The 25,095-nt window shown below is 51.4% G+C and overlaps 1 protein-coding gene and 1 long non-coding RNA gene across 2 annotated transcripts; both read right to left on the bottom strand.

The window, feature by feature from the left end:
* Nucleotides 1-710: 710 nt before the first annotated feature.
* LOC131588888 (uncharacterized) lies at nucleotides 711-2,365 on the bottom strand. Its single transcript, XR_009279665.1, has 3 exons — nucleotides 1,744-2,365; nucleotides 1,680-1,711; nucleotides 711-1,511 (listed from the first exon to the last, which is right to left on the bottom strand). It is a non-coding gene; the product is annotated as an uncharacterized LOC131588888 (long non-coding RNA).
* Nucleotides 2,366-4,527: 2,162 nt separating this feature from the next.
* RND2 (Rho family GTPase 2) lies at nucleotides 4,528-21,045 on the bottom strand. The gene is made up of 5 exons (XM_058857916.1): nucleotides 20,818-21,045; nucleotides 20,642-20,729; nucleotides 10,502-10,611; nucleotides 7,312-7,446; nucleotides 4,528-5,953 (listed from the first exon to the last, which is right to left on the bottom strand). Exons 1-5 carry the CDS (start codon nucleotides 20,917-20,919, stop codon nucleotides 5,705-5,707), a joined length of 684 nt encoding a protein of 227 aa, XP_058713899.1. The 5' UTR covers nucleotides 20,920-21,045; the 3' UTR covers nucleotides 4,528-5,704.
* Nucleotides 21,046-25,095: the final 4,050 nt, after the last annotated feature.

The raw sequence follows: 25,095 nt of genomic DNA, 5'->3' as shown, positions 1-25,095 counted from the left end.
AGTGGTATTTAGGTATTTAGTGAGCAACCTCTCCCAGCTCTTATCTCAACCCATGAACCCTTTGTTATATTTTCTCTCCTCTGTCCAGCTGCTGAGGGGAGGGAGGGAGTGAGTGAGTGGCTTTCATGGGTCAACCACGACACGCATGTATCCAGAGGTACAGAGGCACCTGCCATTACTAAAAATATATATATAATGAAATAATAGAGTTTGGAAATTACAAGGTCAAATCAGAACTAAAATTGTGAGGCTGATGGTTTTGGAGCAAGTGATCTCATTTAATTCCTGAAAGGGTAGAAGTCTAAACAGTCTGGAAGTGGATATAAACATTACAAAATATACTGAAGAAAGATGCACTCTAATACTGGAAGAATAGCATGCCTAAAAACTTCAGAGCTGCAATAAAGAACATGGGTGAAGTCAGAGGGATGACTTACATTTCGTTACATGAGTAAGTATCAGTATATATGTATGTGTGTATATATATATATATATATATGTATACATACCTGTATCAAACATTCAGTGCTAGGCTCCTGATGCTGCACTTGCAGAAGAAATGGAATTTTAGCTACTTTTGATTTCTTTCTATTTCTCCTTCCTTTTCCCTTGGGTCCCCTGATTGGTAATCTTACAGGTCATAGAGCTTTATTAAAATAACACACCGGGAAGACATTATTAATTATTAATAAAGGCTTTATATATTTCTTTTCAATAATTTAAACTCATTATGGTCAAAGCTATTACATTAAACAGCAGATCAGTTAGTACAGATGGGATTGCTGACAGAGAATTGTCACTGTAATGTTATCCTGGCTTGGAAGGTGTCCATTAATTAACACTTAAAGCCCACATTGGAGTCATAAGAGATTTTTTCTTGCCATATAGTGAATATCTCTCATTAGCAACCTACTGAAAGGACTATTGAGGAGTTGGTGACCAGTGCCACGGCCTTCCATGAGCCCTGCCCTCCCCTGACAGGGCATCAGCACTGCTGCCCACACTGCTGCCCTCCTCCTCAGCCCATGCAGACACCCTGGGGCTGGGAGAGGATGAACAAGTTACCACTCCTGGGAGCAGAACAATTTCTGCTGTGGCCCAGAGCAGAGGGGCTGGCTGTGCCTGGCAGGGAGCTGCTCCGTGCTCCCCATGGATGGGAATGCTTTCTTTGGCAGGACACCTGCACTGGAAGCGTTGCTCGTTAATTTTTCTTCAGGCACTAATTTGGGGCCTCAAGTCCTCCTCACTTAATGTGTCTTTCATGTGTCAGATCCATTTCTTCCATCTGCTTGTTTTTGTCTCTCTTTCCTGTGCTGACTCATCTGCCCTTGCCAGGCAGCTCCTGGAGCTCTGGAGCTCTGCACTGCAGCTCCTCCATCCGTGCTGTGGGTCCAGGGCTTGTCCCTCACCAGGGCAGGCACAGAGTGAAGCTGGAACTCAGACAGCTGGGAGGGAACAAGGATTGCACATCGTGTGAGCCACAGACATCCCTCAGCTGCTCCAGCTCTCACCTGCTCCATCTTTCACCTGCTCCAGCTCTCACCTCCTCCAGCTCTCACCTGCTCCATCTCTCACCTGCTCCATCTCTCACCTGCTCCAGCTCTCACCTGCTCCATCTTTCACCTGCTCCAGCTCTCACCTGCTCCAGCTCTCACCTGCTCACCTGCTCCATCTCTCACCTCCTCCAGCTCTCACCTGCCCCAGCTCTCACCTGCTCCATCTCTCACCTGCTCCAGCTCTCACCTGCTCCAGCTCTCACCTCACCTGCTCCATCTTTCACCTGCTGCAGCTCTCACCTGCTCCATCTTTCACCTGCTCCATCTCTCACCTGCTCCATCTCTCACCTGCTCCAGCTCTCACCTGCTCCAGCTCTCACCTCCTCCAGCTCTCACCTCCTCCAGCTCTCACCTCACCTGCTCCATCTTTCACCTGCTCCAGCTCTCACCTGCTCCATCTCTCACCTGCTCCATCTCTCACCTGCTCCAGCTCTCACCTGCTCCAGCTCTCACCTGCTCCAGCACTCCCAGCTGACCTCGGCTGGAACTGAGACCAGTGCCTGGTTTTGGCTATTTGAGTCATTCCTTTAGGGAGCCTGGTTCCCTCCACTGCTGATGCAGGAGTCCAGGGTATCCCAGGCAAACTCCATCCCCATGGAGCTGCCCACTCGTAGCAGGACAGTTCCTGTGCTGTCCAAGCACAGGATCCCCCCTTACACACAGAGGAGATGCTCTGGGTGCCCTCCCTGCACCCAGCAGGCTCAGCAGGCCCTGGGGCTGGCCCCATGAGCCTTTCCCATGGCTGCAGAAGCCAGAATCCCACACCCTGGCCTCCAGAGGCATTGTTGGGTCACCTGGTGCTTTATAGCAGGAACTCTGATGCTTGGATGGGGCCATGGCCACATCCCCCACACATCTGGCTCTGCTTTCTTTACCCCAAATTACCTGCTATTAACTTCAGCAGGTTCTTTGGAGGAGGTTCCTATGTTGACAAGGGGAAAATCCCAAAAGTTCCACTGACTGCTTTTCTATCTACTCATGTATGTATATGTATATGTATATGTATATGTATATGTATATGTATATGTATATGTATATGTATATGTATATGTACAAAAGACTCCCAAACTTCTCCCAGCAGGTTCTGGCTTGGTTTGCAGGAGAAGGGACCCAACAATGGGTTCATTTGGTCTGTTCTGTGCTTGTGGCTCTCCTGTGCTTCTTCAGGCTTTTTTTGCTTTTTCTATTCTTTTTATTTTGCTTCCTGTTTTGTCTTGTTTATTCCTCTGTAGAGAAGGAGAGTGAGGAACTCCTTTGAAAAGTCTGGTAAAATGAGCTTCTGTGGGAGTCCAAACCCTCTTCAGAGACAAGAAAGCTGGTGGAGAAGCACGTGCCAGAAGATGAAGCTGCTTGCTGAAGTGTGGCTGCAGAGAGCAGCCTGGGAGTCCCCTGAGGAGGGGCAGAGAAGGGGATGGGGACACTCGTTTGCCCAGAATTCAATCCCACTCTGAAGCCACAAGCCCAAGCCTTCAAAGAAGGCTTCAAGCAGTGAATGTCTGGGATGTACACAAGTGTGACAGGTGCATGTTTGGGTTCAGCTCAGCTGTGGCAGCATTTGCATTTTTGCTTTCATTAACTTCTCATGGGCTGCACATTTCTGTGTCCAAATCTACTCTGGTCATGTCTGCATCCAAGTCTGGTCCTGCTCACTCTGGCAGAATGCACATTTTTTAGATGACACCTTTTTATTTTTCATCTTTTCTTTGGCTGTTCTAGAAGCAGCTGGGCACAAATCACTTTCACTCCAACATCCTGATTTCATACCAGAGGCCTCCAGCCTCAGCTGTGCTGAGGGGGGTGTGAGGTGGGTAGAAATGACACTGCCCTCCAGTACAGAAAATAAATTAATGAGAACAGAAGAAGTTTTCAAGAAAGATCCCATCCTTTTTGTGTAACCCCAAACAGCAGCTGCTTTTCTGGCACTGCAGCTTCACCTGGATTTGCAGAGATGTCACATGGCCATGGAAGGCAGAGGGAAGACCATGGAGAATGCAGCTGCCTCTTCATAGAGGCAATTTAGAGTTCCATGTCCTACTTCCCTTATTGGGAAATCTTGTGGGAGTGGGCACTGCAGATGCCCCTGACTGTGACCAGCCTTGTTCAGGAATGCCTGACTGAGCTGCAGGTCTCAATGAACTCTCATCTACTCTGATCATCTAAACTGATCAGTGCCCCAGCAACTGCTTTTGTACAGACTGCCACAATAAATTCAAAAGCCTAAAAGATGCCAGAGCACAGTACAAGGGAATGCTCTTGCTTTGTGTATGTGGGAAGAAGGAAGTCACAGTCATGTGTGACATGAGGATGGTGAGAACAACTCCAAACTGGTTATGAGGAGTGGGCAATGACTGCTACCATCCAAGCAGGGATCTGGTTCTCTTCAAAAATGTTTGCAAAGGCTCTGGGGGACCTAGAGAGTGCAAGAAAAGCATCAGGATGCTGAGGGTTGTTCTCAATATACTGCCTTGCTCAGTTCTTCCTCCTCCCAGACTGCAGATGGGCATTTCCATGCTCTTGCAACCTGCACACAGCACAAGTGTCCAGTCACTGATGGAGCTTTTCTTGTCCTGGTAAATCAGCAGCTCCAATTCCCCAAAATGCCTTCACGATGCTCCTGCAGTCTAAGACCTGGGTGTGAGAGCAGACACAAAATATTGAGTAAAAGCTATTGCTGCAGTGAAGACAGAGGCAGCTCCTGTCTGCTCAGGCTGCTGGATCAGGCATAGACAACCTGCAAATGCTCCACAATATTTAAGGAGTTGGGACAGAGGGAGAGATTATTTAAGGCAGGTGTTTCAGCTCCAAAATGAATACATGCAGATGAGTCCTCTGGGTTTTTCAGTGAAGGGTGTGCACAAGCATATTTCAAGAGCTAGAGAGAGAGATTAGGATGCAAAGATACGTTGAGCAGTAAGGGATTTTGAGAGGATGCGTGGTTTGACTTAAAAATGAACACAGCCGAGCATCACGAATTTTCCAATGATGTTTATTTTTCCTGTAGCCCACAGACACAGCTGGATCTGGCAACAGAGCAGATTCTATTTTTCCATAAAGTGTCCATGTGACATTAAACCCAGGCTAATACTGTCATCAAAGGCGTTCAGAGAGGGCAGCAGCAGAAGCAATGGGAGATGCTGGGAGGACATCAAGGCACAAGGGCAAGGAACATCTCCTCTCCCACTGCCACAGCAGAGACAGGGTGCAGATATGCATAAAGTCATTTTTCTCATCATTTACCAGACAAACACAGCACCATGCAACACAATCTGCAGCTGGAAGTGGGTGGGGAGCAGGATATGGATCGTTATTGCAGTTATTGTTGGGAGCCGTGTGTGCAGGACAGCGGGGAGAGCCCAGGGAGTGCCCAGGTGTCAGCAGCTCTCACAAAGCTCCCCAGGGGCATTTGCTTGCTGAAGGGAACCACGATGCTCAGGATGCATCTACTGGGACACACCTCTCCCTTGGAGCCAGATCCACTCAGCTGCATTTCAAATGCAGTTCAAGTACCTAAAATACCGTGGAAAGAGACATCTGTCTATTTTCTTGCAGGAGGTGGACTACTGTGGTGTTTCATTAGGTGAAGGTTCCTTCCCAGGGTGCCCTCCCTCCCATCTCTGGCCCAGACCTGCACCTTCCATGGCACTTGCTGTCCAGCCTGGCCAAGGGCAGCATCACCTCAAACATCATTTCCCTTCTAAAGGAAGATTGGAGGAATACCTTCTCCTGATCACACTCTGCTGCTCACAATCCCCCTCCTCTCTCCAGCCCAGGTCCCACACAGCCCCCACCCCACACTGTGTGTGCTGCACACGGGCAGGGCCTGGGCTGTGGGGACAGGAGGGTGACACACACACACGGCATCGCTCCCTTTCACTTTGTTTCACCCAGTCACAGACCTTCCAGCACCCGAGTACTCCTCTGCCAAGTGGTTCCTTCATCCCAAGCAATCTGTACAGCAGCAGCCAGCCCAGAAGTCTCCACAGTGCAGGGTGACTCGTGCAGCCCTGCTTGCAGCTGGGACCTTTGCTCAGCCCTAGAGACTGAGAAAAAGGCTTTGGAAAGGCAGGCTAGCTCCTGCAGCCATGCCCTTGTCTCAGCCAGTTACTGTACAAATGGACAACACACACACATTATTTACAGCCCATTTTTCACATGATGGAGCAGCTCTTGGCTCGGTCTTTCCTGATCTCCGTGTCACTCAGTAAGTCTGTCCTGCCAGGCATCTGTGACGCCCGCTTCAGTCCCCGCTTGGAGTTGCTGCGCTTCAAGTTCTTGTGCACCCTGTTGACCGAGGCCAGCGTGGTCACATGGAACACGTCCCGCACGCTGTTCTCCGACACCTTGGAGGAGCACTCTGCATAGGCCACTGCCCCGATCTGCCGTGCCAGCGCACTGCCCTGCAGGCCAGAGACAGCAGGAGGAACAGGGAACAAGGTTAGTGTTGGAGTCTGAGATACAGAGTGTGTGCCCCTTGTTTTTAATATTTAGTTCTAGGATTCAAAGAAACACTGAATTTCATATAATATGAAATTCATGAGCATGTTTTCATGGTGATACATGAGAACAAATGCTAAAGTTAGATAGGAAAAGTGTGTGTAGAATTAGAAAGTTTCTTGAGTCACTGGGTGAATGGGTTGAGGTTTAGAGTTTAAGGCAGTTTAGAGAGCAAAAGACAAGATGGAGGATTTAGGGTGTTGTCTCTTGTTCTTCTTCCTTCTTCTTCATGTTCTTCTCCAAGGGGTTTTTGGGTAGTAGTAGGTGATTGGGTAGAAAATGCCACAGTGCGGAGCACAGGTGTTGGGTCATTGGGTCACTAAGAAAAATAATTTAGTTGACATCTGTTAATTGGGTAAATGGACATATAAAAGACCTTGAAGATCTTTGTTAGCCATTTTACCCCTTTTCTATCATAGTGCACATAGCTCCTTGTACCTTGTAATGCTGATAAGAAAAAATAAACAACTGAGACCAAACAAGAGAAAACTGCCTCCCTCTCGTCAATGTTCAGTTCAAAAGGAAAAAGAACCCAAATCCAAAAGTCCATAATGAGACAGGTTAGGACACCTTGCTCTCCAAGGAGCAGCCTCTCACACAGCCAGCAGCCCTGCCAGAGCACAGTGGCACCACTGGCAACCTGGAAACGCAGTGCAAGGCTCTGTGGGAGCTCCAGAGGTGAGGAGCAGACAGTGCTGCCGACCACTGAGCCCTGGGTTACTGGCACTTTGTCATTCACACAGTGCCACCCCTGCAGCTGAGACACCTGGGCAGCCCCCCTTGCCTGGACAGTCACCAGCTCAGAGTGCAGCTGCCCCTGCACCAGAGTCTGGGTCTGTCACCAGCCTGGAGACACTGCTGGGTCCTCTGGAGGCCTCTGGCAGCAGCCCCTGAGCCCTCCAGCTGTGGCTTCTTCCCCCTGCAGTCTTATCCCAACACAGAAACCACCCAGGAGAATCACTGGGAGCAGAAAGAGCTGCACCAAACCAGGAGATGCAGAAGGACAACACCCCCCTTTAGCTGGTCCAACTTGTCCAATCAAACACTTGCACCTGCTTTGAGGAAACTCTTTGGCTACTAATGGGGTGGCTGCTCAGCAGAGCATCAGGAATAAGGGTTTTCCAGAGCTGGGGACAAGAGTGCTGTAAACATGAGCAGCTCCAAGCCGCTGAGCCACAACCAAACCAGCTGCAGAGCAAGAGCTGGGTGCAGTGGCTCACAGAGCACACCTCTCTCCCCCCTGAGCACTGCCCAAACACACCTGCTCATGTGTCACAGGGATGAGGCGCTGCTTGGAGAGCTCCCGGAGAGTGTTGAGGTCTGTCCTCATGTCCAGCTTGCAGCCCACCAGCACAATCTTCGCGTTGGGGCAGAACTCCTGCGTCTCCCCTTGCCACTGCAGAGGAAAGGAGAGGCTCTGGTGTGTGTGGCTTTTCCAACCAGGGTGTCACAACTGTTCAAACACTAATTAGGATATCAGGGCTCTTTAATGACTGCCCCCATCATGGATGGGAATGGGCAGAGTACCCTCTGGACAACTTTATGCTCGCCTGCTCCAGATTATGCCCTGCAAACCTGCCCCAGCCAAGTGGTGGTGCCCTGTGTGAGGCCACGGGAGGCCAGTCCTGGCTGTGGAAAAACAACAACCACACAGTCTGGTGCTCAGATCTGGGACTCCAAGGGTCAACAGGGCCAGTGGGGAGCTCTTTGCACACTCACACAATATTTATTACTGAGAGACACCTGTTGAAGACATTATGATATTCAGAGCATAGCTATAGGCAGGGAAATTAAGAATTAAAGCAATGGAAAGAGAAGGTCAGGGAAAACATCCATGTCCTTGATATAAATGGCTCCTTTCAGAGCTCCCAAAGTGAATGCCTGATGTCAGCTGTGTCTGCAGCAGTAAATAAATCCATCACCTGTGACCTCCCCCGGGGGAGACCTGCACAGCTCCATCAGCATGTCAATGCCCCAGTTACTTATCTAGTGGTACTGAAGTAGGAAGCAGATAATAAATAGAGATTAACCCCAGCTGAAGTCATCACTTGGAATTAGCAATTTCCTACTGTGATAACTGGTGGTTAAACATATATCCTGGGCAATTAGAAGCAGAAAAAAAAGCAAACCACCAAGCCCAGTGTCCACAACCTGGTGGGGAAGGGGGTGCCAAGAACCACCCAAATGTCACATAACCAGTATCAGACCAAATAATGTGTGCAAAATATGAAAAATCTCATTTTCTCTCAGGAGATTGTCTTAGGTATCTTCAGGTATCTGCTTGCCATGGACATTGGTTCCACATGACTCAGACACCCCAGCCCCAGCTCCATGCTGGAGATCATGGTGCTGCAGCCACAGAGCACCAAAAGCCTCCACAATCTCTCAGTGAACAGATCCAGTTATTTTGGAGCTGGAATTCAAGCACCCTAATTTATGTGAAGGATTTGAGCTACAAGGTCTGTTCACACCTGGCAGAGGTCACAGCTTCCGTGGTGACACAGGGCTCCCTCATCTGTGGACAGAGCTGTGACCCTCTTCCTGCATGACTGACACCTCTGGGAGCCCAAAACCTGCTGTGCTGTCAAGACTTACCAGAACCAAGGCACCACACTATGAAAACTTTCTCTGCATGAAAGGCAGAGCTGCTTGCTTGCACTCCCTCAGATGGCTCTGCCCCTTCAACTGTACATGCTGCACAGCAGCCCAGCATCAGAAGGGCAGCATTAATAAAGATTTCCTCTGTTGAATTTTTGCCTGAGGCTTGAACAGGAAATGTTATTTTCTTTATTTGCCTGATATCACAAGCTAAAACCCATTTCAGCTTCATGGTGTCTTAGGAATTTTTCTCACCGCAGCAAGGCTGTGAGCCTGCACCAAAGGAAACAAGGCATCTACTCAGAGGCACTTAAGAAATCCCCTGGGATTTAGGGTTTATTTTAAGTTACCATATCAAAAAAGCATTGCCTAACAGCACTCAAAACATCTGTGAGGCTGTACAGGGAAAGCCATGCACTGAGCAGGGTGGACTCACATGAAGAGTGTGCAGAGAGAAATAACTCCCAGCCCCACCTAATTATTGAGGGGTTTGTATTTCATTAAGGTATAAATGATTCACTTGCATTATTATTCTGCTGACTCCCAAGCTGAGCAGTGAATTCTTTGAGGCCACATGAAACACCCTCCCTCCACCCAGCCTGCTTGGTACCCGGGACCTGCTCTGGAAGCCAACACTGAGCCATTGACCAATTTATCTGAAGGGTTTTTGTCCCCTCACCAGGACACTCCTGAGACAAAGACCCACTTCTCAGCCCTCCCAGCAGCTGAGTAAGAGGCACTTGCTTCAGCACAACATTTGGCAAAATGTGGAGAGGCCAAGAGGCCAACCAGTACAATGTGACACGTTCAGGCCGTGGCCACTGCAGCCCTGGCAGCCTGGGGCTCTCTGAGGAGGAACAGCCACAGGAGCCACTGCTCTGTGGTGCTTTTCATGCTTTGGTGTCTCAGAGTGTCACAAATGAGATGCCAAGGCTCCCCCCAGGACAGGATGCAGCTGCCAGATGCTTTCCTGCACAGCAGAACCACAGCTCCCTGAACTGCATGGAAGGAAGCAGGGCACAGCCAGGACCAAGGGATGCAATCCACCAGGAATCCACTTACCCTCACTCCTCTGAGCAGCACTTGGAGTTGCTGGACTTCCCTCCATCTCAGAGGAAAGCCTTGTGTGGGACCTTCTCCCAGAAGTGACCCACTGGAGACCAGCCAGGGGTGCTCCACAGCAGATCCCCAGCCCTGTGAGGTTCTCTGGGACCTGCCAGCTGGAATATCAGCTTTGCTGCAAGGCACTGAGGTACAGGGAGAAAACCCTCAGCTGCTCCCACAGAGCATGGGCAGGCTTAGGGCCCTGCCTGCTCTCCAGGCCAGTGGCATTGTGCCATCTCATCTTATTCATTCACGGGCTTGAAATTCAGTGGCACAGCTCATTATTTTCCTTGACAAGCTATAGAGAACTGATTGCTGTCTTTTTTACTATGCAGATGCTGAACTGAAGGGAGAGCCAAAAAACTGAGCACTCTGCTTGCTTGGAAACTGGCACCAGGGGCCACTTCTCAGCTGCTGCAGGCAATCCATAGTCACTGGTGGTTCTGCTAACAGTGATCCATAATACCTTCCCAGGTCTTAATGGAAAACAGAACAAACACCCCACATTTCTCTCTGTCCCCACATTTGTATGTGTGAACACAGAGAGACCCCACACACATACTGCAATCTGCCATGAGCTCCAGCATTTCATAGGTTCCTTTCAAATGGAAATACCTTGCATTCTGCACAGACCAAGTAGAGCACCTGACCTCCTCCCCTGAGCACACCAACTCCAGAGCTTTGAGCCCTGGGGAGACCCCAGGGCACAGGGAGCCCAGAGCACCTCTCTCACTGCCCGAGGGACTCACCTTCTTGAGCACACTGTCCAGGGTCTCGGGGCGGCTGATGTCGAAGCAGATGAGCACAGCGTCCGAGTCAGGGTAGGCCAGGGGCCGGACGTTGTCGTAATAAGCTGAGCCTGTAGAGAGGAGCAGGAGCAGCAGGTGAGCAGGACCCAGCCCCACTCCTGGGCCAAGGCAGGCTGAGCCCCTCAGCCCTCTCTGCCAGGCAGAGAGATTTAATTCCAGTAAGAACTGGGGACACTGCCACGTGATGCAGACTGCTCTGTTGAAGACAAAGGATGTTAACCGGAGCTTTGGACCGGTGACCACACACCATAAGGGTCAGCAGAGTTTGACTGCCAGAAGATTTTAGTTCCTTTGTTTAGGCATGAAAGTCAAAGGTTTTGTCCTTGTTTTCTTATATTTACCCCTTGACAGAGTGAAGAGGCAAGTTTGGCATCCCTGTCTCTCCCTAGAGAGCAGCAGGTGCTGGTGGAGCCGTGCTGCTGGGGATGCTGCTCACGCAGGAGCGCCCAGCTCAGCACTCACGCCTGGATTCCATCACTTGTCATGCCAGCGCTGCACCACTAACAGGGGAAAGGTGTGGCTGAGAGAAGACAAGGAATCTGCTACTGCTGGTTTTTATCCTCCCTTGCCATCTTTATACAGGAGAGCTTGCTCACAGGTTGTGGGAATTTGTGACAGGTAAAAATAAATTGCCTTCTTTCTGAACTTGCGTTGGAAAAACACAGATTCCTTTTGGTATATAGAAGAAGTGGCAGGGTTTGGTGAAGGAGATGATGATGATTCTGCATTCCACAGGAATTCTGTGAGCAGGCAAAGAGCCCAGCCCACGTGCACAGGCACACACCTTCAATGCAAATTTCAGGCAGTAAGGCCACTGTGCCATAGCGCTTCTATTTGCACTGCGCTCTGTTGGTGAGTGCAGACACCTCAGCAAACAGTCATGGAGCAATCAGCTCACTGCTACTTAAAAACACTGTTTTGGTTTTATATTGCAAAGACAAATGACTTAAACTTCCTGGAGAGATGAGAAGCAGATGTTTATTTATGAAAAGAAGAAACAGAGACACCAGAGTCCATGTTGAATCTGCCTCCCCCAAAAGCAGGATTGCCCACCCTAGGCCAAAGGAGCCAGAAATGCTTCCCTGCTGCAGCTCCTTGGGATGTCTGGACCTGGCACTTTCCCACCCCAGGAGAAAGGTACAGCCCAGGTGTCAGGTGGCTCCTTGATGAAGTTCAGCACCTGGTGAATTATGGATGATGGTGGCTTATGTTTCCGGAAGGATGGAAATCTGCCTGGGCTAAGCACGAGAGGAGAGAGGGCTGATTCTCTGCAGGAGCTCCAGTCCTAGGTGCTGTGCACAGGGGCTCCCAGCTGAGGTGCAGCTCAGAGTGGGGCACAGTTCCCAGCACAGTGCTGCACCCCAGGTGCTCTGCAAACACCCCGGGCCCCTCTGCAAAACTAACCCTGGGGAGCAGAGCCTCTGCCCAGAGCCCACATGGGGCAGGCTGAGGGCTCTGTGGAGCCTTCCCAAACCCTGCCCAGTCCCAGAGACCAGCCATCCAGCTCAGACCATGGCACCAACAACAGCAGAGCTCCAGGGCTCTGACCAGCCCAGCCCCTGCCACTGCCACACAGTCAGGGGAAGATGCCCTGAATTTGATGTGCAATTGGATTCCCAGCAAAATGGGCTACAGGTGTCTCCAGCTCTTACAGCCAGCCCACAGGAGCAAAGGCACCTGCACCCTGCTCCTGTGGGGGAGAGATGGGTCTCTGTCCCTGCAAAGTCACTGGGAAGGGAAGCACAGAAGAAGCAGACCTTGATCTCTGCAGAGTCCAGCCCCCTTCCTAGATGGAAAGTCCTGTTCCCTGATGGAAAGGAGCCGGTCCCTGCAGCATCTTGGACAGCTCTGGGGACAGGGATGCCAGAGAAGGCAGGCACGGTGAGCCAGGGTGACCCAGTGTCCGGGCACAGAGGTTTCTGAGCTCGCCTCGGGCTCCCAGTGCTGCAGTTCACACCTGGCAGAGTCACACCACTCCCCATGGCACAGAGAGGACCCAGCCCTGCTCGTCCAGGGCTGCTTTCACAGGCAGCACCAAGCACAGCAGTGCTGAGCTCCCCTTTGAACGGGGTTTTGTCTCATGTTTGGCATGGGCTGACAGGACAGGACGGGATGGGAGATCCAGGGCTGATCCGCATGCCTGAATTAGCCCGGTCCTTTATGTGAGCCCTGCCCTCTCCCCCGTGCACACAGGGGTGTCTGCCTCCAGACAGGGGCCCTGGTGCAGGAGGAAACGTTCCCACGCACATCCTCTCCCTGCAGCTTCTCAGTTTTACATAAACACTTCAGATAAATCTACCCCCTCCCAGCCAAGGAATGCTCCTTTTGTAGGGGTAGTTTTGGCTCATTCAGCACAGACATTGCCACAGCAAACTGTATCATAGCAACCTGCTGCTCCTCAGCAGCCAGCCAGCCCTTCAGCAGAGAGCCACAGCGCTGCTGCAGCCCCCCACTATCCCACAAGACCCCCACTGGCTCATCCCAGTGCCAGGAACCATGCCAGGAATCATGCTCTCATCACCTGGGACCACAGGAGGAGAGACTGCTGTGCTGGCAGGAGGAGCTGAGGGAAGGGAAGCACGAGGTAAAGAACCTTATCTTTTTAATGAGATCAAGATTTGCTTCACATTCATTAACTTTCTGCTCCAGTTACAAAGAGCAGGGGGCAGCCCTGGCACCTCACAGCCAGAAGCAGCAGCTTCTGCCCACCTCAGGAGACCCACAGAAATCAACAGGGACCCCCAGTCAGTGCTGCCCTGCGGGGCAGGAGAGCTGCATTGCTCCCAGCCAAGGCAATCCCCACTTTGCTCTGGAGACAGCTCTACTGAATCAGGAAATTCTGTTTGGGTGATTAATCTTCTAGGTTTTGCATCTATTACTTTTTCATTACATATCACAAAAAAAAACCAAAACAACAAAACACCCCAAAAACCCCACCTAAACAACCCAAAAAAAGCCAGTGCCTTCAACTCCAGCTCTGCAATTGTACGGATTATGAGCACTTGACCCCTTACAGATACTCCAGGACACTCCAGAGACCCACAGTCTGGCAATTCCAAACACACACAGGATTCCAAGGCTGGTGTGTCTGCAGATTCAGCCTCCCTTTACTGCATGAGTCATTCTCCCACTTGGCATCCAGGTCTGCAAGACACAGGACCTAAGTGCATCTCATGATTAAAGAGAAAACTGGAGCAAGACTACAACCAGCTTAAAAATAAAATTCACACAGTTGTCTGAAATTCAGGGGTGGATACAAGCATGAGTAGTTCCTCTTTCCCCTTGGCTGGATCCTGGAATGCCTGGCACCGCAGCTCAGAGATGCCACTCTTGGGCAGGGAACAGAAATATGCTGTTTCATCTATACCAACATTGTGCTAATCTTTGTGTGCTCCTTATTAGCTGTTCTAGAGATAACGAGCCTCCTCACATAGGCACCCTCCATCCAACAATAGGGCATTACAAACCAGGAAAGCCAGTGTTCTTGCATGATCTGTTCTGCAAGGGGCTCCTGCAGCCCAGCTCTGGCTTAAAACAGAGATGAGCACTGCCAAGACCTAAATTTCTCAGCAGCACACTTGTCTTGGGGGGCTCACTGTAAACTCTCCCCAGACAGCCAGCAATGTTGAGTCACGTGCTGCTTTCTGCAGGGACTGCCAAGAACAGCCTTCGTGGCATGAAACAGAAATTCATCCCTGCTTTCTGGAGGGCTACACTGACAAACCACAAAGTTTTGGGTCACTTCCCCACACAGAGGTGACAGATGAGCACCAGCCTTTAGAGATGACAGAAGATGTCCACTCTGCCAGACAGATCCCACCCACGGTCCAGCCAAGCTCTGGGGAAGGGGACAAAGCTGCCAAAGCAGGACCAAGTCAACAGCCCCAGGGGTTCCTCAACCTTCTGTCCTGGCTGAACTTTGACATTTGTCTTGCTTGTGCAACATCACTGCAAGCCCCTGAAGTATAGGAAAGGAGGAAACTGCTCTGTGACATAGAATAAACACTCCTCTGGGAAGTGCACGACTGAACAAAACAGCTCATCAGCTTGGACAATTAACCTCTGCTCCTAATTCTTACAATGCACGTACAAAAATTAGTGAAATACTAAAGAGCCCAGCTGGCATACCTTCAGGATGAAGGGAATGGTATTTGCATAGGCTGAGGTTGCATTTCTGGGCCCCTCTCCAGATCTTATTACTGGAAGCCTGCCCCTCAGGAGGAGGCTGTTCTGCTGGATTTACCGGTGGAGGCATCCCCAGCTCAGACAGGCACAGAGTGCTACTGCCTCATCCCAGTCCTGTGTCCTGTCTCACATATGTAGCTACCAGTGCTCCAGAGAAGCTTGCTCAGATGCAAACTTCCCTCCAGCAACTGTGAGGAGTCCCTGAAAGCTCCTTGTAGAAGTCCCTGCTGGCTGCTGGGGAAGCATCATGGAGTGTCTGGAATGGGAGGACTGGGTCTGCAGCTGAGGAGCCCTCCCAGCCTTTTCAGAGTCCTGCCTGCAGCAGCTGACCAGGGAGAACAATGGGGGTCACAAATCCCTTCCTGGCACTCTTGCCATGTCACAAGGACAGCTGGCATTGCCACAACCTGCCTGTCAGCCTTTCTACAGGGTACAACAAGGACCAAGAGTGGTAACAGCTTCCTGCAGCACAGCCAGCACATGCTCTGCCCTTGGGGAACACGGCTGAGGGCTGAATGAACACAATTATCTTGGTGCAATGCTGCACATTTCAGGTTTACTGTTCACAAGCATGAGATCCTCCCCAACCATTTGGCTGCCAGATAAGGTTTCTTCCCACAGGGAAGGCTGGGCCTGTACACTTGAAAAGTTTAATAGAGTGGAGATTTTTATCTTCAGAATCTGGGGCAAAAGGAGCAGGAAGAGCAGAGCATAGGAGAGAGCAGATCACCTCTGGGCTGTGGGAAAGTGGCCTGCACCTGAGCTGGGAACAAACCACTCCACAGAACATCCTTCCTTGTCCACGAGGTCACAGCAGCCAGCAGGGTCAGCTAGTTGCCACTAAAAGCAATGTTCCTCAGCATCCCCATATCTCCCAGGACATCCCATGGCCCCACAGAGGCTGAGCCTCTCAGATCTGTAGGGGACAAAGGATGGATGATGCCACAGGGCTTGCTGCCCTTGATGCAGCAGAACCAGCCTCCATCCCAGAGCCACACACTATTGCAGCGTGCCCCCAACACTGTGCACAGCCCAGAGATGATCCTCCTGGGCACTGCCCTGCCCTGTCATGTCCTGTCATGTCTTCTCAAAGGTCCATCCTCCACCCACTTCAGTATCAGCATTTCTGCTGCAAGCCTTTAAAGTTCTGTCTGACTGGTTACAGACCTGTGTGAGAATGTGACCCAGCTGCATGTATTTTTAGGATTAACTACGTATTTGTGCTGAGGCACAACACAAGCATGCTGGTTTTAGGCTCTCAGTCTGAACAGGAAGCATGGGAGGAGCTCTTTTGGTATGGAAAGGGCAGCTCCACATTTTCTCTTTGCCTTAGAGTGCAAGTAGCATTGAACTCTTTCTGAGACAGAACTTGTTCTTACACTTTGGAAGAGGCAGCCATGGCAATCCGGGAGCTGCGCACTGGGAATCCAGGCACAGACTGCCGCAGCATCCATGGAGATGCCATTGCTAAACTCAGCCCCTTTCAGCTCTCTAATCTCATCAACATTCCTCAGTAGTTCCCTTAAAAGAAGGATCTGTTATCACAGCCTGTGGGTTCCCACACAGGCCATTCCAAGGCAGACTGTTTGCTGAGTACAGGCAAAGAGGAAGGCGGAGGGGGATTTGCAATTCACAGTGTTATTCTTGTCTTGAAAGCACATCTGCTGAAGAGACAGTGGCTGTGGAAGGCTGGCAGCCACACAGCTCCTCTGCTGTGAGCTGAGCAGGGCACTGCTGAACCTGTGAGCACTGACCTCTGCAACACCGCAGGCTGCAGCAGACACTGCGACTCTCAACCACGCTGCATCCTGATGGTCCACAAAGGAAAGCCCCCTCCAGCAGCTTTCCAAGGCAACAATGACCTTGTGCAAGGCACAATGCCAGGCTGGGTCTCCCACTGAGCACTGGCAAAGATTCTCCTACCAGAACTAGGCAGCTCTACTCTGCAGCTGAATCTGCATCAGCAAAAGATGCATCAAGCAGCTCAATGGCCTCAGGTCACCCCCTGCTCTGCCTGCCTGCTCTTTGAGGCCACAGACACAGTAGGCAGAGCCTCCCAGCATAGGGAGTGAATAAAAAGCAAAGAACTCAGTCCAGGCTGCAAGGCACACTGTAAATTCCTCACCATTATTAATCGGAAATCTAACAAAAAGTCCACCTAGAGACAGGGTAAAGCCTCAGGCCTTGACAAGGCACTGGGCACTGGGCAGCAGCGTGGCTTGAGCTCCTCTCTCTTGCTTGCACCCAGTGTCAGGGAAGCTCTGCAGAACAGGCAGGGCATTGGGCCAGTCCCGTGTGGGCAGCGGCTTCACTGGCAATGCCAGGTCACGGTGGGAAACACTCCAAGCAGCAGGTCAGCCTGCTCACTGAAGGCTCCCGCTGCCAGAGACCTGCTGAGCACCTCCATGGCTCCACTTCCAGAGCTCCTGGAGCTGGGCAGACCCACGGGCACTCCCTGCTCCCATTGCACTGCTGAGAGAAGCTCCCTGCCCCTGCACGCCTGGGGTAACAAGGCTCCCTCCCAGACCTGACGCGCTCAAACGAAACTCGCCCACTCCTTGCAGAGCATCGCTAATGATCACCAGCCATCCACCCTCCTCCACCTGCAAGGAATAAAGCTCTTCCTGATGGGTCCAGGGCACAGGCACTGCGGCTCTGGGAGGCACCCAGCCCTTTGGGAACAGCACTCCCAAGCCCTCAGACATCCGACTGAACAGGAGTTTCCCCCACCACAAGATACCAGCCCTGTGCAGAGGAGTTGTTTCTGTGCTGAGCATGTTCAGCCAACAGGCAGCCAAAAGAATTTGCCAGAAGAGGAACAAGAAGAGCAGGAAAGCAGCGTGTCCTCCGTAAGGCTCGTGAGCAGAGGTGCCAGGGCATGGCCACAAGAGCTGCAACCATGTCTACCCCATCCAGTCAGCAGGCTCTGCACCCCTTCCCTCACAGACAAGATGTCAAACTGCTTTTTAATAGAGGCTTTAGCAAACAGGTTGTAGCACAGGCTTCCCACGGGACAGCAGGCATGGGACATTCCTGACATGCTGTGAAATGGCACCTGAAGCAATTTTACTCCCACGGTCTGTCCTGAGCTGGGACACAAAGGGAAACAAACATGAAATGCAGCCAGCACCTGGGTTAGTGTGCTCCTCCTCCTAGGTTAGGGTTAGGGGTTAGTCCTTCTCCTCCTCCTGCAGATTCTGGACAAGGAGATTTTCTCCCTGGTACATTCCTAGATCTAAGGCACATTTGAGACAGTGCAGAGTCCCAGCATTTGCTCTGTCAGAGCACCACAGGTTTCACCCTTGCGAAGGATTCTCAGTGCTCCAGTCCCAGAAAACCTTATCAATGGACAAAGAGTTAAAAGACATCTAAAGAAAATCAGCGGTCTCAATACAATTTGGGAGCCATTCAGTTCTCCATCACTTCCGTCCACTCTGTCAATATTCCTCTAATGAGAGCTCCTGCCTGCCAGCTGCCAATGTCACAGCCTGTGCTTGCCACTTAGCAGGAGGGGTCAATTCAGCTCAAAAGGCTGCATTTTCCAACACACTGCTATCAGCCAGGCTGACAGGACACAGGGAGCAGACAATACCCTGGGCTGTACAGGGCTTGCCAGTGGGATGGCTGAGTGGCCAGGTAGACTGCAGCCACACTCAGTCATCAGAAAGGGAGTTTTCCAGGTCAGACTGCACTTTCCCCATCACCCACTGCTGGCTGATGCTCAGCTCACTCTGTGCAGCTTCCAGAGTCTCCAACTGCTTCCTCAGCTAAGTATGGGGCAAGGGAAATTAATAACAAAAGTAAAAAAAAAAAATTCACCTCCTCTCTCCATGTCTCTGCTGATTTCTCAGGGAATTTCAATTCCAATCAGCTATCTAAGAGATGGAGAGCATTTAAAATAGAAAGCATTCCCCTCCTCATGTCAGGACCGCCCTTTCTCAACATCTTCTTTTTCACTCTTGCTAGGATGGAATTTGTCATGAACAATAAACCCCTACATGAAAAGCAGCTTAAAAGAAAGAGTAGGTAGCACAGAGAGAAGGGAAATGCCCACCAATGTCTGTCATTCTCCATGGGGGGAGCAATGAGCTAGTCCTGATCCCTTCAGCTCAGCTCGTTCAACTCACTATTGGGCAAAACTTCTTTTGCCAAAGCTCCCATTTATAAGAGCCTCTGAAGGCTACTGGAAACTCAACAGCAGTTTGCAGTCTACAGCTAAAAATCTCAGTTTGATTACCAGGGGAAACTGCTGTATAACACTTAGCAGGATTGTTTATTAAGAACTAGCTCTGGTGTATTTCAAATCAAAGGGGATTTATCTGGAAAACTACCTCATGAACTCTATCTACAGCAAAGCTGTTAAAAAGATCTGACATTTTTCATAGCAGAAAAAAGAATCAAAGCCCATTTCCTTTTGGCTGCAGAGACAAATATTGGAAAAACATCTTTTGTCGCAAGGGGAAAAAATGAACGTGTGACACCATCAGATGCAGGTGTCAGATACATATTTTAAGGACTTTTTATCATGTCCTTTTCTTTAAACATTTGTAAGACCAAAGCAAATCATTCTGGAGAATTCCTGAAAAGCAAACAATGCTTCAAATGTGCTTCCACACACTCCAAAGATGAAGTTTTTTATATCAAATACAGAGCAAAGCCATTCAGTGCCCAGCAAATATAACCCACCACAGCCCCTTCCAAGGCTGCAGAAGCCCAGGGTTTGGAACTCCCCCAGCCTTGGGGGTGAACAAGCTGGATCAGCCAGGATGGTTTCACTGTGGCCACCTCTGAGAGTCTCCAAACACACATCAGCCCAGCACCAACCACCCTCCAAGGGCTTCCACCACTCTGAGCTTCCAGCACAGCTCCTGGTCAAGCACTGAGAGCCAACTTCATCCACAGCCCCAGCAGCTGCCCCTGGAGACAGTGTCCTCATGGTTCACATCACAGCACACAGCTTGTGAGCAAAGCTAAAGCTAATTCCCTTTTTGTCTCCAGGAATAAAAATCACCAAAGCAAGGTCTCCTGGGTCAGGAAGCTCCAGAAGAAGACTCCAACATATTTTACATGTTTGAGCTAGTCCAAGACTCAGTAAAGCCACTACTATAGGTAGAGCTATGCTGATCCTATAGCTGTTAATGAATGTAAAATTACAGCAAGGAATCTGAATGAACAACAGGAAAAGAAAGTCCTAGGTTATGTTTTAATTTACTACTTCTCTTGGACACTGAGACAGCTTCATTTGTCATCAGAATGCCAGAAATTATGAGAATACAGGGAAAGAGCATCAGCAAGCACATGATGGATATTCATCAGCAGAGCACAGCATTCAGCTGCACTGCCTGTACCAAAGGATCCAAAGGTAAATTAGAAAGTGCATGTGAACTTTGTGGGATGCCAATATTTCTATTAGCTCTGCATCACTCATGCTTCCACTGAGGCACGAGCAGGTACAAAGTTTGGGACGGGTCTCGTTGGTCTGGGACAGCTGTGCCCGACGCTTTGTGCAGAACCACAACTGAGGACACGAAGAGGCAAAACCAAACCAAGCCAAAAAGACGCCGGAGAACCCGAGGCTCTGTGGCAGTGGGCAGTACCAGGCCAGGGCATTCCTCCCGAGGCGAGGGCTCCCTCCTCCAGCAGCTCTGTCCCCGCTCCCCGTTCCTCTCCAGCCCCGCTCGCAGCCGCTTCTCTCGCTGTTCGCTGTCCCCTCACATCGGTGCAGCACCGAGAGGCCCCGCAGAGCCGCGGGACGAGGGAGCGCTCTCCCGGCGGTACCGGCGCTGCCCGGGGCCCCGGGAGGCTCGCGGGGTTGTGAGGGACAGCCCCAGGCCCGGCCCGGGGGTGTGAGGGACGAGGCCGGCCCCGCCGCCCCCCGCGCAGCGCCCGGCTCACCTGAGGTGTCCCACATGTTGAGCTCCGTGCGCTGCTTGTCGATCTCGAAGCTGGCCGTGTAGTTCTCGAAGACGGTGGGCACGTAGCTCTGTGGGAGCGGAGGGGAGAGCAGAGGTGAGCTGAGGTGACGCGAGGCGCGGAGCCCGGCCCGCCCTCCTCCCGCCGCCCTCCCGCACCTCGGGGTAGCAGTCCTTGGCGAAGACGTGCAGCAGCGCCGTCTTGCCGCACTGCGTGTCCCCCACCACCACGATCTTGCAGCGCGCCAGGTGCCCCTCCATGGTGCGGGGCCGCCTCGCCCGCGCCGCCGCTTTACCGGGCCGGCCCCGGCCTGGCCGCGCCCCCGGCCCCGACGGCACCAACCAGGCGCGGAGCGGAGCCGGCGCTGGGCAGGGCCGCGCCGCCACGGCCTCGGCCCCGGGAGCCGCCCCCCGCCGGCCCCGCCGCCCCTCGGGGCGTCCCCTCAGCGCTGCTGCCGCTCGGCGCCGGCCCCGGGACGCGGCGGGTGCGGAGGGTGGAGGAGCCGGGGTGTCCGGCCGGGGCTCGGCCCGCACCCCCGGCCCCGCGCCGAGTCCCCTGCCCGGGAGATGCTCCTTCCCCCGGGGCCCCCGGCGCTGCCCAGGGAACGGGAGCTGTTCCCTGAGGAATTCGGCAGAGACGGGGACAGCCGGCATTGCGGCCCGCCCGGTGCGTTCGAAGGATGCCGTATCCCCGATGTCCCAACATCAGCGGGGCAGGAACCCGGCCCTGCGGCAGCTGCAGCACCCCAGGCCCTCCTCACAGCCCTCTGCAGAGAGGGCAGCGATTTCTGCTCTCCATTCCTCCTTGAGCACAGGCAGCACATCTATAAATTACAGGCAGTGATTTTAATTAGCAGGCTTCTCTGCTGATAATACTTTGCTGGTCACACTGCAGAAAGATTCACCTGAATGGCAAACAGGCTGCCTGTCACAAAATGCAGTAAAAATTGACACAAGGAAGACAAAGAAGGCCTGGAGAAGTGGAAATGAAAATGTTTTGGCAGCGAAACAAGAATATTAATGGCTGAGGGGGCAGATTGTTTATGCTGAAATCACAGTCATTTTTTTGTATATAAATATTGGTGCTGTGCGTGGTGTTGGGACAAGTAAAGAGCAAAGATAGGGTGCAAGGCATGGAGGGCCACCATGCAGGTAAACCCAGAGGTTTCAGGTGCTTCTTGGCCTTCTGACACCCCTGCCAGCTGAGTTTCCTGGAACACACCAGCCTCAGCATTTCGCTGAGCTGGATGCCTCCACGTGGTCACAAACCACACAGGTCCTGCATCTCAGGATGCACCTCTAGGACAGGAGCCAAGTGTAGCAGGGCTAAAGGTGTGTCTGTAGCACATTCAGCTGGCCAAATGGGAATTCAGGTTCCACCTCATCATCACATACCAGAGAAGACCTGAAAGCTGAAGGGGTGAGGCAGTCCTGGAATCCTTGTAGCTCCTGTCCTCAACTGATCTGATTCCTGCATTTTGTGGGCCAGGAGCTGGCTCAGTCAGTTCTTTGTTCTGCAGCTTTGCTGTGGGTTTTGCTGCAGCATCCCTGGGCCTCACAGCCTTGTCTAAAGCAAAATGATGAGTGACTGTCTCATGCTTGTTTCCTCCAACCCTCCCTGGGGAAAGGAGTCTGTGAAGCACTGTGACAGGTTTTATAAGGCCTGTAGTGATTTTTTGCCTTCTTATATGTGCGCATGTCCCTCCATTTTTATGCAGAAGAATGCAAAGAAAAGTTAATTGTCTTGTGACTGCAGGTAAAGGAGTGCAGGGTATTCATCAGTGTCACCTGGAGCAAGGTTTTCCCCTGGCCAGTGCCCTTCCTGACAGCATTTCAGCATGTTTCTCAATCGGAATTGGGTTTTTGCTTCCAACCGTCTGATTGTTGAAACCCTGCTTCAGTGGAGACATGACACTCTCTGCAGGGAGTACTCAGACCTCTGCAAACCCAACAGCTACATTTTCCTTCAGGAGAGACAGACAGCAAGCTGCCCCTCTTGCTCAGGGCTGCTGGGCACCATCATTGCTGAGCCTCACATCCCCTTCAGTGCAGAGCACCCCTTGGCAGGCAACACTTGCAGAATAGATTCAACAGCCCTTCATCATGGTGTGAATTTTCCAAGTAGGCTGCAGAGACATGCTGTGACTGTCACTGTGCGTGGAGAGGCGACAGATGGCTCTCACACGTTTGCTCCTGGAAGTGCTTCCCCAGTGGCTGGATCCTCCCTTGCTGATCCACCCTCTCGGGGTCTTAATTGCTATTATGAATTAAATTGATTGTGTTATATTTATACCATTTTCTGTGCAAAGAAACTGGAAGACATCCTGCACTGGGAAAACATACCACAAGAAGCCAGCTTTCACTGAAGGACCCACAACCTGAAACCTGGACCCTGGGATATCTTGTTCTGGTCTGCAGAGCCCCAAAGTTTGGTCCTGTACTGCCAATCACAGGCTCTGGACTGAACTTCAAACAAACTTCAGCAAGAGAATTAGGGAGTGAGCAGTGTCCTGTAGTCTGTCACATGGCCATGGTCCCTGCAAGAAGCACAGCTACACCTGGTGAGAGGTGCACTGATGTCACCCTGGACACAGACAAAGCTCCTGCTCATCACACCATGCAGTGACAGTTTCCTGGATTTTTGTGATGATTGATCACTTCTTACCCATTTTCTCTTAGACATTTGTCTCAGTGTGAAATGTCTCATTTCCCAGCCTGGGACAGAAATAAGGGACACACTTTAGTGTCTTGCCAGGTCTAGTCTTAAATATCTTTTTGGACTTATCAAATATGGGGAAGAGCTAGAAACCATCCAGGCCAAACTGTAGAGTATTGCTAACTATGAACACTTGGAGTTAAATCTTTCAGCCCAGAGTGGTGTCTCATTTGATGCTTTCCCCTAGAAGATAAAGAGGTAGAAAAGCAGTAGAGATGCAGCAAAAGAATACAAATCAGCAGCAATTAGGAAGGTTAAAAAAAATAAAGAGAAAAAAATCCCAGCCAAATCCCCTTTCATGTGTCCAGCCTGTTTACATTCTGGGCTAGAATAGTGCTGATCTGACTCACTGCTGGCATTAATGAAGTTTGCACCTCTGGGTGAGCAATTTAATTTATCTCAGCAAGCCAAAGCTCATTATAACAGTCCATAAATGTTATCAGATGAAAGCAGCATCCTTCAGCAATCTCAGGGATTAAAGCAAGGAGGCATTCAACTGCCAAGGCTTCTGCTGGAAAGACTGCAGTCAGAACATGTGTGCTAGAGGCTGAGGAAGCACAATGCCTCAATTACTGCTGCGGATCTCTCTGTATCGAGACAGTGATCTGGAGCCTCAGAAGCACGCCTGGAGGTGAGCAGCTCCCTTTTCTCCCCCTCTCCCTCCCCAAACATCTCTCCTCAGGGTTCATCAGGCCCAGTAGCAGCTGGAGAGAAATGAGGGGTCTGGGGGACTCCATAGGTTGGCCACAGCTGGTCACTCTCCTCCAGGGAACAGGATGCTCCTTGGAGAGGCACTGCAGCATGAAGAATTAAAAAGAGACTTAGGGTGGGAGGAGGAAAACAGCTGATTCAGTCCTCTTGGGTGCAGAAACCTCCTTGCCACACACGTCCTGTTCTGGGCTGGATCCAGCTACTTGAACTGCAGCTCCCAGAGCTGTGCTGGCCTTGCCCTTGCCCTCGCCCTCGCTCTGGGTGGAGGCAGTGCAGCACCCACACATGGTTCCCATCACTCCCTTTCTGCCAGGGCTGCCTGCGTGGCTGCAGCTCCAGCGCAGAGCACCGGCTGTCAGGGTGATGGAGCAAGCCCAGCTGAGCGTTCCCTGGCAGAGGTGCTGAGTGGAAATGGCTCCTTCAGCAGTAGGAGTGATCTCCACTGCCTTCACATTTGAAATCATACGTTCAGTTTTGCAATTCATTTTCATGTGGAGAGTGGTGGAGGTGGGGTGGACAAGGGATGAACAGAAAGAAACCCTCAGATCTTCCGTGTCTTTTCCATTTAATTTAAAAAATGAATTGCATATCCCAAACACAAATTGGAGAAAAAGCAGTTTTTTAAAGTTTTACTTTCTGCAGGCCCAAAGCCAGTGAGGCAGCATCCTCTAGGCTGTGTATGCCTGTGTCTGTGAGGCTGCAGGCTGGTGGGAAGGCTGCTGCATCTGAGGGATGGTGCTTCTCTGCAGGGCTGCTGCAGCTGTGCTGGGCTCAGGTGAGGGTCTTTTCTCTGCAGACCCACTGCTGTGCCCTGATGTGTTTCAGTCCCACCCTTGCTGTTCTCTGCAGAACTGCTCGTGTTCCTGGGGTGAGCCAGGGAAACACCGAGCAGCTGGCGCTGCTGAGGAGCAGCAGTGCCAGAGCCTGCCAGGAGCCAGGGCCCTCGGACAGCAGCAGAGATGATGATGGTGCAGAGAAACTCAGGCCTTGATCCAAGGCACAGCCACGCT

This window comes from Poecile atricapillus, chromosome 27 (genome assembly GCF_030490865.1).
Source record: "Poecile atricapillus isolate bPoeAtr1 chromosome 27, bPoeAtr1.hap1, whole genome shotgun sequence".
Taxonomy (NCBI): domain Eukaryota; kingdom Metazoa; phylum Chordata; class Aves; order Passeriformes; family Paridae; genus Poecile; species Poecile atricapillus.
The sequence above is the reverse complement of the archived record's forward strand: the minus strand, read 5'-3'. Positions and strand labels throughout refer to the sequence as shown.